This window comes from Myotis lucifugus, unplaced genomic scaffold (genome assembly GCF_000147115.1).
Source record: "Myotis lucifugus unplaced genomic scaffold, Myoluc2.0 scaffold_157, whole genome shotgun sequence".
Lineage (NCBI taxonomy): Eukaryota > Metazoa > Chordata > Mammalia > Chiroptera > Vespertilionidae > Myotis > Myotis lucifugus.
In genome coordinates, this window is record NW_005871205.1 from 1,670,536 (window position 1) to 1,686,003 (window position 15,468).

Below are 15,468 nucleotides of genomic sequence, written 5' to 3' on the forward strand. Positions count from 1 at the left end.
GAGGAGAATTAATATAAACATTATGTTCTGATGAATGAATGACTAAAAAGAAGGCCATAGCAGACCCTGAAGCTTCTGGGAACTATACCTTCCCAACCTCCACACCACATACAGCCCCCAGGAAGACCTGCTGAAATCTGTATGACAGCATATTTTCTTTTTTTAAAAAATATTTTTTTATTTATTTCAGAGAGGAAGGGAGAGGGAGAGATAGAAACATCAATGATTATAGAGAATCATTGATTGGCTGTCTCCTACATGCCCCACACTGGGGATTGAGCCTGCAACCTGGGCATGTGCCCTGACCAGGAATCAAACCATGACCTCCTTATTCATAGGTCAAAGTTCAACCAATAAGTCACACTGGCCAGGTGATAGCATATCTTCTTTTTTTGAAATATATTTTTATTGGGGAGGGTTGGGGGTTAATGGGGGAATGAGGACATATTTGTTATACCTTAACCAATAAAGAAATTAAAGATTTAAAATATATATTTTTTTTATTGATTTCAGAGAGGAAGAGAGAAAAATCCATGATGAGAGAGAATCATTGATCAGCTGCCTCCTGCTCACCCTCTACTAGAGATCAAGCCCCAAACCCGAGCATGTGCCCTTGACCGGAGTCGAACCTGGGACCTTTCAGTTTGCAGACTGATGCTCTATCCATTGAGCCAAACTGGCTAGGGCAGCATATCTGCTTATATTTGAACCATAACGGTCTCCTGAGCCATTTCCCTAATTAAATTTATTACCAAGGGCAGAATGGTGGAATTTTTTTTTCCTGCCAAGCATGCATTCACTATATCTAATGAAAATCATTCAGAGAAACCACCCTTACTCCACTTTCAGACCATGTGGATAAATACGTAACCTAGACCTAAGTCAATCAGCACATAACATTTCCTAAGTTACAGTGATTGTTTCAGGGATGGGCACATAACCCAGCCAGAGCCAAAAATGCACAAGTATTTTCTTTCTGAGAAAGTCTGTTGTTCTTTCCCACTAAGACTACATATGAGAAGATGTAATAGCCGGAACTGCTGCAAACATGTTGATGCCACAAAGGGAGAGCCAATCCAGAGAAAGATATAACTTATTCACTCACTGAACAAAAATCTATTGAGTACCCACTCTGTACAAGACACTGGTCTAAATGCAGGCACTACAGTAGTGAAATATATATTCCTTATATTCATAGAACTCATAATCTAGTAGAGGATATACAATAACAGCAAACACTTACATAGCATTTACTATGTGCCAAGCACTACTCTAAGCACTTTACACATATCAATTCTTGTAATAATAACAACCCTATCAGCCTACTATCATTATCCCTATTTTAAAATAGGAGGAAACTAAAGTAGAGAGAAGTTACTTCCCCAGGCCATGCAATAAATAATGGATCTGAGAATCAAATCTAGGATGTTTGGTTCAATAACCTGTGTGCTCATTCACCATATTATAAACTGCCATGTCAGGAGGGAAGAAAGGTCCTATGAGAAAATTTAACCAATCTTGTAAGGAACAGTCTAGTGAAAGGCCTGCAAGTAAAAGAGAATACCAGGCAATTGGGGACTGAAAAAATTCAATTGAGCTGAAAATTTTCTCCTTGAATTGGGTGACAAAAAATGGGACTGGGAGTGACTTGGTCAGACTGGGGCCATGAGGAGGTTGGTAAGATGAAAGACTCTGAAGACCCTGAGGCAGAAATGAGTTTAGTATATTTAAGAGATGGAAAGCCAGTGTGGCTGAAGCCTTAGGAGTAAGGGCTCAATGTATGCAAGGACTTTGGATTAGCCTAGCTGGAAGAGGAGGCCACAGGAGAATTTTAGGCACCATCTCCTTCCAATTCTATCCCCTTAAGTCTTTCCACCATCATCACTGCACTATTTTAATAAGATAAAATGACACCTATTTGGGACAGGATTTGGAATCAGGGAGGGTTTTTTTGCTTTTCAGATGAAATCAACTAAGCATTTTTAAGACATGCTGACATGAGTACAGTAGAGATAAATTGTCCATACAGAAAAGAAATTTATGGAAAGAGGTTTCTGGAGGTGCAAAACATTTAGCCTTAAGATATGAACATTTATTGACAGCCTATATTGTGTTCAATCATAGATTCACATGAACATATATTTTTTATCATCTTCATTTTACAGGTGAGAAAACTGACACTTGAAAGTTTAAATAACTTATCCAAACTCACATAACTTGTAAGTGTCAAACTGAGATATGAACCCAGACAGCCTGTTTCATTTGATGAGCCTCTCCTAATCTCACAAAATACAAAATTCTCCACAATATCATTTGAGGGAAATTTTCTGGGAAAGAAGAGAATTAACAAGGCACTTTGATTCATTTCCCCTAATTTTTTTATCCTCCCTGGAATTCTGCCATAGTACTATCTATTGCCAGAACTGTAGTACTTAATATGTGTTCCTTGAGTAATTTTGCATTTATGTAATTAAACTCTTCATTCACTGTTTAACCAGTAATTTCCTTTCACCTTAATTGCAGCTAAAATGCATTTCACCTTGCTGTCCATGAAAGATTTCGTATTTTCCTGAGTGCTGGCTGTCCTGTATTTAGTGGCATCTTGCTTTTTGGGCATATGGGTGCCCAAAGAACATCCAGAATATCATGTTCCCAGAAAGCTGTTTCTTCCACTAATAGAGCAGGCAGCCTGAAGCTGGAACCTGGTGCCATGTGCAAACCATCAGCGTACTTGGCTGCCCTGGCTCGGTCAATCCTGTGTCACTCAGCCTGTCTGGACACTCAGCCTCCATTCCTACAACAGCAGCCTAAGCGAGCTGGTTCTCACCATCTTCCAATAATTCTCTCCTCTCTGTCCTGTATCATCAATTTTTCCCTCTCTACGGGGTCATTGCTATGAACAAACAAAATCTCCCATCTTAAACAAGAAAATAAAACTCTCTCCTAACCCCTCTTCTGTTACCACTCCCTTCTGCTCTGCTCCTCTGGGAAGAGTATACACACACACACACACACACACACACACACACACACACACACATATATATTCTGGCTATCCTTAATTCCTCCCATCTCATTTTCTCTTAAACCCACTCCATTTAGACTTTTACCCAGATCACTATACCGAACTGTTCCTGACAGGTCACTAACATCACACATACACACAGCCCCCAGGAGACAAGTGATGGAAGAATTTTGTCTGTTTTGTTTATTGGTGTATCCCCGGAATCCTGACAGAGCCTGTATATAGTATATACTTAATGCATTCCCATCCCCTTCAATTCCCGCAGCAGTTATCTCTCAATTTCAAGAGCCCGATCGAGAAACTTCAAAGGATGAAGGGGGCTTTAAGGCCACAAATCGGCCAAGGTAAGTCAACTTCCACAGGCCGCTAAGGCAGTCTGGGAGATCCTAGATGGCTGAACAGCTTCTTCTCCTTTTGCAGACCCTCTGCCTTTTCTCCAGAATGGAAGGACCCCAGGGAGGAGACAGTAGCTGAGGTTTACAGCAGGGAAATCGGGAGAAGCTGCCCATCAGGAACACCGACCCAGGCACCACTCCTTCCAGGAGGCTCGCCTACAGTGAAAGTGAAGATTGCCGGGCGCCGCTCCCGACCGCTAGACAAGCTCAGTGTGGAACCGGGAGAGGACCTGCAATCCTGAGACTGGAGAGGACTGAAACGACCCTTACGGGGCCCGGTGGAACAGTGCCCGCTGCCTCGCCAAGACCACTGCTCCTGCGGTGCGCGGGTTTCTCCAGCTGGGTGAAATCTGGCGCTGAGAGAACGCTTTCTGCCGCTTGGCCTTGTGGGAGATGTAGTTTTTCAGGACACTGGGCTAGAAGGGCCTTTTACAAAACTGGCAGAAAAGAAAACACGATGTGTATAGGACTCCAAAACGACCATGATGCTCACATTCTAAATAATTCCTTCTCCCTTTTCTGGATCTCGGCCAGTTTCCGGAGTAGTTCTCCCGCACCCCCTCCCACGTCGCTGGCGTCTCCCTCTCTGGGCCGATCCAGCTCTCTCCACTCGCTCGCTTCCTGCCGCTCTGTCCAATCGCAGGGGAGCTCCCGGCCAATTCCCGGAGTGCTTTGCGGCTGTCATGGCGGCCCCCGGGCGGCGCGGGGCTACGCTGTTTCCAGCAGTGTTGGGGTTTTGGCAGCTGGGTCCTGTCGCCGCGAGGGAGTGGGCGACCCGGTTCCCGTCGCTCTTGGGCTGTCAGCGGAGGTGCGTGTCCCGTGTGGCAGGCGCCACTTCCTCTGGTCCCCTCTCGGCCTCGGCTTCCAGGCGTTATGGCTCGAACTCAGCCCTGGACCGCTTCCTCGGACTCTCACAGCCCGACAGTTCGTTAACGTTGGCTCCTCGCGTCCCCGCCGTGTCCATGAACAGAGGTAAAGGGCCCAGATGGATTTGCCCGGGACTGTCACGGTTTTATCACTGAAAGTACCGTATCGGGGGAAACCCTCAATCTGGGGATACTATTTTTGGCCCCGTGTTATAGAAAACAGTCTAAGGGCCTCGAGAGAGAGGAGCAGTGAAGGATCTCAGAAGGGAGAGATACCAGGTTCTAAGAGTTTGGGACCAGAGGGAGCCCATCTGGTCACAACCAGAAACGCTCACAAAGCACCCGATTGAAGGACCACAGGCCAGGCAGAGTTGTGGCTCGCTGACCCCACGTGGGAAGCTGACTCGATCCAATAAGTACCCCCTGTACTTGGCAAGACATGAATTACACCTGGGAAATAGCGCCCTCTGTTCCGGTAGGGAGTAGTATGGAGTAGAGCAGTGGTCCTCAACCTTCCTAATGCCGCGACCCTTTAATACAGTTCCTCATGTTGTGGTGACCCCCAACCATAAAATTATTTTCGTTGCTACTTCATAACTGTAATGTTGCTACTGTTATGAATCGTCATGTAAATATCTGATATGCAGGATGTATTTTCTTTGTTACAAATTGAACATAATTAAAGCATAGTGATTAATCACAAAAACAATATGTAATTATATACGTGTTTTCCGATGGTCTTAGGCGACTCCTGTGAAAGGGTGGTTCGACCCCCAAAGGGGTCGCAACCCACAGGTTGAGAACCGCTGGACTAGAGTCTGGACACAAACTGGTCATTGTAGTGCAACATCATAAGAAGCTGATACAAAAAGACTCAATGCTTTCAGAGCCTTCATTACCCCATAGGAAGGTGTGACTGTCAGGGCTGGAGGGATGTCTGGCTTTATCTGGTCTATCTGTGTTCTCGTGTACATATATTTACAGGCACAACCACACAGTGTAGTTCCACACAGTAATTGAGTTTTGTTTTGTTTTTTTAGTAATTGATTATTAAGTGCCAGGGATTGTGCTGAGTGGTTTCACACAATTTCTAATTGTCTAAAGAAAGTTATAGCCCTGACCGGTTTGGCTCAGTGGATAGAGTGCCGGCCTGCGGACTGAAGGGTCCCAGGTTCAATTCTGGTCAAGGGCATGTACCTTGGTTGCAGGCACATCTTCAGTAGGAGGTGTGCAGGAGGCAGCTGATCGATGTTTCTCTCTCATCGATGTTTCTAACTCTCTATCCCTCTCCCTTGCTCTCTGTAAAAAGTCAATAAAATATATTTTTTAAAAAAGAAAGTTATAAGTAGGTATCATCAATATCATCTTCATTTCACATGTGAGAAATCTAAGGAATTTAGAGAGGTTAGAGGACTTGATAAAGTCATATGAACTAGTTAATGGACAAAGTCGCAAAGCCAAGTCTCAGCTTCAACCTGGTACCTAATCTTGTACTCCTACTCCCTTTGTGGGTGGGTAGGACTTTGTGCCTGACAGGATCCAGATTGTACTCTCTCACTCCTCTCCTTTCCCCGCACAGATGAGCAGACTCTCCTCTTGGCTCATCCCCCCAACATGCCCGCGAATCCCCGAGTCCTACGAGTGGCCATTCTGGGTGCCCCGAATGCAGGAAAGTCAACACTCTCCAACCAGCTGCTGGGCCGAAAAGTATGCTACATCCTCGACAACCCCCTACTCCCCCCTGTCCGCCTCCCCCCACCCACCCACACACACACACACACACACACACACACACACACACTTTTCATCTCTCCATGTATTGTTTTAAAGGGACCTGGGACCTCACTTGGAACTTCTTTGTTTCTGTCAGGTGTTTCCTGTCTCCAAGAAGGTGCACACTACTCGCTGCCAGGCTCTGGGGGTCATCACAGAGGAAGAGGCTCAGGTGGTGGGTACCTGCGACAGGACAGAGGGTGAAGCTCAAAGGGCTCCTGACATCAAGGGTGGCCTTTCTCTCACTCCCAATCATATCTTTCCTCCTGAGGGCTGGGGGTCTGAGAAACCTTCTTTTCTGATTTTAGATTCTACTTGACACACCTGGCCTGATCAGCCCTGTTAAAAAAAAAAGGTAATTGTGATGGAAACAAGAGTTATAAAGCAGTGGTTCTCAACCTTCCTAATGCCGCGACCCTTTAATACAGTTCCTCATGTTGTGGTGACCCCCAACCATAAAATTATTTTCGTTGCTACTTCATAACTGTAATTTTGCTATTGTTATGAATCGTAATGTAAATATCTGATATTCGGGATGTATTTAGGCGACCCCTGTGAAAGGGTCGTTTGACCCCCAAAGGGGTCTCAACCCACAGGTTTATAATATAAAGGGAAAAGTGTTGAAGAGTGGGTGGGGAAATTCCATCATCGGGGCTGGAAGACCCTCTTATCACACCCCATCCCTTATCAGGAGTAAATCAGTCACAAGGCCCTTCCTGACTTACATGTTTGTCCCTCAGGCACAATCTGGAGCTCTCTTTGTTGGAAGACCCATGGAAGAGCATGGAATCTGCTGATCTGGGTTAGGCTCACGATGGGAATCTGAAGCCCAGTTTTCAATGCTGTGGCCTCTCATTCCTGATAGTTTGGGAGATGGGGTTGGCCAGAGCTCATGCATTGGAAGTTCTTGGGGGGTGAGGAAAAGAGTGGTCATTTCTTTGTTCTCCCCACCCTTCCAACTTCTTCCAGTTATGGTTCTTGTGGATGTCTCTGACAAGTGGACTCGGAACCAGCTCAGCCCCCAAGTGCTCCAGTGCTTGACCCAGTTCTCCCAAGTCCCCAGCATCCTTGTCATGAACAAGGTGAACACCACATACCTGAGGAAGGGGTTTATTTTCCTTCAAGGCCCCCACCTTGCTGACCACACACCCTCTGCCCATCCCCCATGCCCAGGTAGATTGCCTAAAGCAGAAATCAGTTCTCCTGGAGCTCACGGCAGCCCTCACTGAAGGGGTGGTCAATGGCAAGAAGCTCAAGATAAGGCAGGCCTTCCCGTCACAGCCAGGCATCAATTGCCCCAGCCCAGCAGCTAAGGACCCAAACACACAGTCTGTTGGAGGCCCTCGGAGGATTGGCTGGCCCCACTTCCAAGAGATCTTCATGTTGTCAGCCCTAAGCCAGGAGGATGTGAAAATACTAAAGGTCAGTCGGGGGAAGACAAGCCTCAGAGTTCCTATTGGAAGTGGGAGTGAGTAGGAAAGTCCTGGTTGGAACTGAGATGCTCATCTACTCCCTCTGTACCCACAGCAATACCTCCTGGCACAGGCCCGGCCAGGGCCCTGGGAGTTCCATAGTGAAGTCCTCACTAGCCAGACACCTGAGGAGATCTGCTCCAACATCATCCGAGAGAAACTCCTAGAGCACCTGCCCCAGGAGGTGCCCTACAGTGTGCAGCAGGTACAGGCCCAGTGAAAGGATCTGGGGGCTCTCCACCAGCTGGGTCCCAGAGAGGTAGGGGTATGGACCTGTCTGACTAATGTTTCCTTGTGCAGAAAACAGTTGTGTGGGAGGAAGGGCCAAGTGGGCAGCTGGTGATCGTACAGAGGCTTCTGGTGCCCAAAGAATCTCATGTGGTAAGCGGGGCTGGGCTTGGAGGAGAGAGTAAGGCTCTATTAGGCAGGGGTTCTCTCCCTGCTTGGGAGCCCTGAGAGCAGGCTCAGGGTCCCTCTCTTTTATCCCACCCTCAGAGGATCCTGATTGGTCCGAAGGGGAGCCTGATCTCCCGGATTGCAGATGAGGTGGGCCGCGACCTCATGAACATCTTTCTCTGTGATGTTCAGCTACACCTCTCTGTGAAGCTCCTCGATGGACCACCCTCTGCTATCCCAGCCCATGCTTCTAGCAGGAGCTACTGACCAGAATCGTCCCTGCCTGGAACCTGCAGAGACTAGTGAGGGGCATGGACACTGACTGGCTAACTCTGGCTGGCCTAGTCTGCACAGCCCCTGCCCAGCCTGGTCTTGTGTTGAAGGAAGGAACCTATCTTAGCTCAGTCCCCAGGTAATTCCTCTCACTGGGGACACAGATACTTTGGTCTAGAAGTTGGCCCATTGGTGGGAGCAGTGCCACCCTGCTTCCTCCTGTCATTGGGCCCAGAGTTTCTCCCCGAGTTTCCAGTGGTTAGCAGAGAGATCTTTTTTAAAAAATTCTTTATTGTTACAAGTGTTACATAAGTCTCCTTCTCCCCCATTGACATCTCCCCAGCCTCCCCCAACCCCCAGAGAGGAGATCTTTTTCCTCCCCTCTCAGATCCTCCACCTTGAAGTCATATAAGGACCCATGTGTCCTGAGTGCAATAGTGCCTCCCACCTGTTCCCCAAGTCCTTGATACCTCCCACCCCATCATTCTCCCCATTCTTGGATGCTAATAAAGTGAAAAGACAAGCATTCTGGTTCTCACCTTTATTTTTATAGAACAGAAAAGAGAAAACTTACCCATTCCCTCACCCCCACCCTGTTGTCTGAGCTGGAGTCTCCCTCCCTTCCAGTCGTCTGCTCCAGCGTTCTGAGGTCTCTTCTTGGCACGTTTTCTGGGTGCAGCAAGAGAACCGTTACCATTACTAAACTCAGTAATGGTAACGGTTTCCTCGCCATTCCCAAGTGCCCCGTCCGTAGGCAGGCTGTGATAGGCTGACCGGTGAGCGAGGTGGGCTTGTGGCATCCTCTGCCCTTCTCATCAGGCTCCGGAGCTGAGGGTGCCCGGACTAGTACATCATCTATACTGTAGTGTCTCATTGCAAACTTACAGTATACGATGATATCCCAGCCAGGGCCCTGCAGGGGTCACAGGAAGCATGGCTTAGAGAGCGCTGCGGCAGGGAGAGCCAGGGCCTGGGGGCAGAGCAGGGCGGGTCAGGACACACAGAGCTCCCCTGTCCTTGCTCCACAGCTCCTGGCCTAGCGTTTTGATTCTGTAGTCAAGAGCTTCCTTCCCATGTGGGTCAGGGGAAGGGCACTGGCCCAGAGAACTCTGCAGAGCAAGGACCTAACTGAGATCACCTTAGGGACCCAGCACCAGCATTAAGCCTGAGATCTCCTAATGAGGCGGAAGGTTGCCTCTGGTCAGACCAACACACAGACCCAAAGGAGGGGCACTCACCTAGAGCAGGAACTGCAGACTGGAGAGGAAGAGACACCCTGTCCCTGCCTCATTCCAAGCGCTGCCTTTTAATCTACTGGCCCCTCCCCTGGGTGGGGCACTTTCCCCTGGGGAAGGCCCTGCCTCTTAACCCTTTCCCTGCTGAACACCTTGGAAGGAAGGTCACTGGCCCCTCTCCCTATTATGCCCTTTCTCACATACTCCTATGGACCTTGCTAAGCCTAGGATCCACTCTGTACTCTCATCCCCATAAAGCTGGTCATCTATCTGCTGGACCAGGGAGGAGAAAGAACAGCCTCACCCCATTTTTCAGGGCTTAATTGCTGGTGGAGGTTTGTGTGTGTGTGTGTGTGTGTGTGTGTGTGTGTGTGTTTTGAATCTCTATAAGGTAGGGAGGAGCCTTACGGCTGGATCTCTAGATTCCTGGGACATGCTCTGGCCTAAATTTCAGTCCCTAGGTCCCTGTCTACTTTTATGCGGAGCCCAAGGAGGCCAGACCTAGGCAGGCAGACCCCTTGCCTACCTCTGCATGGCAAGGTCCTCTAGGTATGTGCCCTGCTGGGAAATTTGAAGGCAGCTGAATCCCACACTCTCATGAGAGCCCACATAAGGGGTCTGTTCTTCCAAGATCAAGGCACTTGGAGTAGGAGCCTGGCAGTATTTGGTTCTCTGCCTCTGGGGAAGATGAGACTCCTGGGTAGAGACTCCTCAAAGCAGGGCTTCTGTTAGACCCCCATTCTTGGGGGACACACATCTGCTTCTTCCATTTTTCCTATCTTAGACAATCTGGTCTGTGTTCTAGGAGGCAGTTACACTCCTCTGCAGGGGAAGATGAGGCCAGGATGGGGAGTGGGAGGAGAGACCCAACCTTCTTCTGGTTCCTTGGAGGTGTTCTAGTTCCGGATGTCACAGAACCTTGGCACATGTGTTTCCCTGGTTGCATGATCTTCCCTCCTTTCTTGTCTAGTTAGCTCCTATTCCCACTTCAGATGTCTAAGGGTCACCTCTTCAGGGAAGTCTTCCCTGGTTAGTTAAATCCCCCAGTTATGGGCTCATTTATTTGTATGATTATTTGCATTAAGTAAATGATTTATGAGGGTCTTGTTTATTCACTAATGTATCTCTACCACAGAGTAGTGACCAAACATTCATGTCAAATGACTGACATGGAACTGAACCCAATGTAATGTGGGGGAGGAGAGAGACTTTGGCCTGGGAAGGCAGATGGACTAAGGTGTTGCTCTCTCAGGCAAGTCATTTTTAATAACAGTTCCCAGTTCACAGAGAGCAGGTGATTAGCTACTAGTAAAACACTGGACAGTGCTAGTGCCGGCCCACAGAAGGGGTTCAAGCAAGTTAATTCCTACTTCACCCTCTTCCCACAGACTCACTGAAGGCACAGGAGAGGCCTGTTGTTGAACATCTGAAAGCTTATAGAATATTATTTTTTTATTTAAATTATTCTTATTGATTTTAGAGAGGGAGAGAGAGATAGAAACACCAATGATGAGAGAGAATCATTGATTGACTGCCTCCTGCACACCCACACTGGGGGATCGGGCCTGCAACCTGGGCTTGTGCCCTGACTGGGAATCGAACCGTGACCTCCTGGTTCATAGGTCGATGCCCAACCACTGAGCCACCTCAGCCAGACTAGAAGATTCTTATTTGTTTATTTTTTTTTACAATCCTCACCCGAGGATATGTTTTCTTACTGATTTTTAGAGAGAGAGGAAGAGGGAGAGAGAGAAATGGATGTGAGAAACATCAATCGGTTGCCTCCCGTACATGCCCCAACTGGGGATTGAAACTACAACTGAGGTATGTGCCCTGATGGGAATTGAGCCCATAACTTTTTGGTGCACAGGACAGCACTCCAACCAACTGAGCCACCCAGCCAGGGTACATGAAATACTCTTGAAAGCAGGTCAAGGCCATTGAGAGAGCCCAGGTTTAGAGGTCACAGGCCTTGAGTGACAGTCCCAACTCTACTGCACCCATCTCTGTGACTTTGGACCAAGTTCCCTCAGCTTCAGTTTCCTCAAATATAAAATGGGAGCTATCCATACCCACCTCATGGTTGCCAGGATGATATAAGCACTGTTTAAGAGAAACTCACAGGCCCAAAATGATGTCACTGTCCTAAAAGCCCATGATGGCAAACCTAGATTACCTGATATAATTGAAGTTTCTACCGTTCCCAGAAATATAATCAGTCTGGAATTTCCTGGTCATGCATCAGTAAGGTAATCTGTCATGTGAGCCCTCTCCATCCCTCCTAGAAAGAAGAGGCAATAAAAACCCTTCTCATTCTCCCCTCCCCCCCAAAAAAAGTCAAGGCCCCCAAATATTCCTTTCTTTTGTTACTAGTCCCTTGCTCCACTCTTCTTCCTATAAAAGCCTTTTATTTTGTACAACCCCTCAGAGAGCCTTTCTAGTTGCTAGATGGGATCCATGAATCCCTTAAAGCCAACTAGACCTTCAAATTTACTTGGTTGACTTTTGTTTTTTTAACAGCATTCATTTCAAACCCAGATCAGAGCCTACCATGTAGAGAACCAATGTCAGTTTTCTTCCCTCCTTTTCTCTCTCATGAGCATGTGACTGGGGGCAAAGTGCCACTTCACTAAGTTGTAAGAATTAAGTGAGAAATAAGTGTGAGAAACCTTTGTAAACCCAGGTGCTCTAACCAAGTGAGGAATTATGTCTATTCTTGCCTCCCTGTGACCCCCTTTCCTGTCCTGTGACCCCTCCTACTCAGAGACCCCACAGATAGTTCAGGCTCCTTTACCAGAGTAAAGGCTTCATGCATTAGGGCTAAACTTTATGCCATTCACTGTCTAGGCTTCTGCTTGACCCCCAAAGGTGAGCATGGACAGAACCCAGGGGTCCTGGAGGTAGAGAAGAACAATATCTCAGCCAACCAGACGTCTGTGGCTTGTGGCCCCGGCTGGGGTGGAGGGGGCTGTGATCAGGGTGTGGGCTGGAGGAGAGTGAGCCTGGGCGGGGTGGTCTGGGGGCCCTGATAAGCAGACGTGTGGTTATCAGGGTGGGGGCCTTTCTGCTTATCAAGAGCCAGCAGGGGCCACAGTAGGACCTGAGGACACTTCCCGCCATCTCCTGATGGCTGCTCTTTAATCCCTGTGCCTCCTTTGAGCCCTAAGGGGGGTGAGGATGGGAGTCCTTCCTTTCTCTAAGTCATATGGAGACTCTACCCTTTGCCTGGCTGGCATGGGGGTGGGGACCTTGGGTTCAGCCTTGCATTCTAAGAGCTTTTACTTCAGACTAGGAGCTGCATGGCTCTCCCGAGGCCAGGGTGGACTAGTCTGGGATCTTATCCTTCTAAAGTCTAATTCTAGTCCTTTCCATTGCAGCTTTTAGTCCTTGACTCTTATTTAGACTTTTTTTAAAATTCTCACCCAAGGATATTATTTCTGTTGATTTTTAGAGCAGCAGTTGATTTTTAGGTTGTCAACTGGAGGTCTGAAAGGCTGGCAGACCGCTGTTTTAGAGAGTAGGAGGGAGGTTCGAGGAGGGAGGATGGGGAGAGAGAAACTTCAGTGGGAGAGAGACACAGCGGGGGATGCCTCCTGCTGAGCAGAGCTGGGTATCGAACCTGCAACCCAGGTACATGCCCTTGACCAGGAATCCAACCCGCAACCCTTCAGTCAGCGAGTCAACGCTCTAACCACTGAGCAAAACCCACCAGGCTTTTGAATGAAGTCCTTAAACCATGTGGCAAGTGATGAAGTTAAAGAGTCCTTCAACATCATGGAGTTCAAGTTCCTCACTTATATAAGAGAAGAAACTGAAGCCCAGAGAAGGGGAAAGAATCATTCAATGCTTCAGTGTTCCCTCTACCTCTCAGCATCAGGGAACCTAGGTCCCTAAGAGGAACAGGAAGGCAACAGTGTATGCCCACAGATACACACACACAATGTGTAAAACACATGTCTGATGCCCACATAGACACACAACACAAGGGGATGCTCATTAAAAAAAAATATGTTCAGACCTGACCAGTTTGGCTCAGTGGATAGAGCGTCAGCCTGCAGACTCAAGGGTCCCGGGTTCGGTTCCGGTCAAGGGCATATACCTTGGTTGTGGGCACATCCCCAGTGGGGGAGTGTGCAGGAGGCAGCTGGTTGATGTTTCTTTCTCATCGATGTTTCTGACTCTTTGTCCTCCCTTCCTCTCTGTAAAAAATCAATAAAATATATTAAATATATATATATATATATATATATATATATATATATGGCTCAGTGGATAGAGCATCGGCCTGCAAACTGAAAGGTCCCAGGTTTGATTCTGGTCAAGGGCACATGCCCGGGTTGTGGGCTCAATCCCCAGTGGGGGGCTTGCAGGAGGCAATCAATCAATAATACTCTCTCATCATTGATGTTTCTATCCCTTTTCCTTCCTCTCTGAAATAAATAAAAATATATTTAAAAAAAATACGTTCAGTTCTGGCTGGTGTGGCTCAGCTGGTTGAGCATCATCCCATGCACCAGAAAGTCACCGGTTCAGTCAGGGCACATGCCTGGTTTGCAGGCTCAATCCCTGGGGGGAGGCATAGCTCCCTTCCTCTCTAAAATCAATAAAAATATTTTTTTAAAAATAATAAGTTTAGCTAGTAAAATTACTCCTAATTCCCTATTGGTTGAGTAAAAATACTCTTTTTTTTTCAAATGATAAGAAAAAGTTCATTTAGAAAGTCACAGAAGTAGTAAAAGTGAACCCTAGAAGAAATGGGCTCAGGAAACAAGTTACAGAGGCAACAGAAGGGCCCTTGGAGCTTAGGAGAGAGAACGGGCGAAGTGACGCTCCTGGGGGAGAAAGAAAGGGGAGGGAAAGGCAGGCACACTCCCGAGAGGGAGGGAGGGCATGCCTCCATGTTGTTTGTTTGTTTTTATTAACATAAAATTACTCTTAATTTCTTCTTGGATGCTTTATTAAGTTTCATGAAGTTGACAAACATGAAAAAGGCTAAATAATATTCAATGTCTCACTCATAGCCTGACACTCAGCAGCAAAACTCATCCTGGAACTGAGGACTTTGAGAAGTTCTGGGAGGTTCTTGCTCTCCTGTTTTGCTTTAGATACAGGAGTCCCAAAGCAAAAGCAAATTCTAGCAGCTGAAGAGGTGTGGAAAAGAAGAGCTGGAAAACGGTTCTAATCTTGATAGATGGGAGCTTGAGATCTAAGGGGTTTGTCAGGGACAACTGCTGGCGACTGCCTTTTATCCCAGCTTTATCCCCATTTTCGTTTCATCATGAGCAGCCTATGAAGCTTCTGACCTGCCCTGACACTGGCCCCTCTATGTGCAGACTTTGGACCTGCTCTGTTTTCCTCATTACCCTGTGAGAATTCACCGGTCCTTATTTGTCTCTAATAGTCCATGAGCAACACCCTGTCTGATTATTTTCTGTGGCCCCAGCACCCTTCGTGGGCTTTATTCTGGGAGGTGCTCAGAGAATGCCTTACACTGAATAGATGCCAACCCTGCGGGCAGTGGCCAACGTGTGCTCAAGTGCTTTTACACTCTCTATGCCTTTTGGCCCCATGAGCAAGTGCGCATGTTGAGCAATGAACCGGTTGCAGTGGGACCCTTGGGGGCTTTGCCAATGTCCATCAGTCTCCAAAAGTAGGCTGCACCCCAGTTTTATAATAGAGATACTGAGGCTTCTGGAGAAAATGTGTGGCCCTGAATCACACAGTAAGTCAGAAAAAGAGGCAGGCCTGGCCGGCATGGCTCAGTAGTTGAGCTTCAACCTATGAACCAGGAGGTCATGGTTTGATTCCTGGTCAAGGCACATGCCCAGGTTGTGGGCTCGATCCCCAGTGTGGGATGTGCAGGAGGCAGCTGATCAATGATTCTCTCTCATAATTGATGTTTCTCTCTCTCTCTCTCTCTCTCTCTCTCAACCCTTCCTCTCTGAAATCAATAAAAATATATTTTCAAAAAAGAAAGAAAGAAAAAGAGGCAGGACCAGCGCTCTACTCTCCAGACTCTCCACCACAGGTTCT

The 15,468-nt window shown here is 47.5% G+C and overlaps 1 protein-coding gene across 4 annotated transcripts; it reads left to right on the forward strand.

Annotated features, from left to right (window-relative positions):
• The first annotated feature begins 4,083 nt into the window (after nt 1-4,083).
• ERAL1 (Era like 12S mitochondrial rRNA chaperone 1) lies at nt 4,084-8,726 on the forward strand. 4 transcript variants are annotated; one of them, XM_014461588.2, is made up of 10 exons: nt 4,085-4,392; nt 5,866-5,993; nt 6,157-6,234; nt 6,368-6,414; nt 6,800-6,861; nt 7,029-7,141; nt 7,233-7,481; nt 7,587-7,736; nt 7,832-7,912; nt 8,027-8,726. In XM_014461588.2, the coding sequence occupies exons 1-10, from the start codon at nt 4,104-4,106 to the stop codon at nt 8,192-8,194; spliced, it is 1,365 nt and encodes a 454-aa protein (XP_014317074.1). In that variant the 5' UTR covers nt 4,085-4,103; the 3' UTR covers nt 8,195-8,726. The 4 variants fall into 4 exon arrangements, with proteins under 4 accessions (XP_023615281.1, XP_023615282.1, XP_014317074.1 ...); XM_014461591.2 differs by having other exon boundaries at nt 4,253-4,392; nt 6,157-6,259; XM_023759513.1 differs by lacking the exon at nt 7,832-7,912 and having other exon boundaries at nt 4,084-4,392.
• The last annotated feature ends 6,742 nt before the right edge of the window (nt 8,727-15,468 follow it).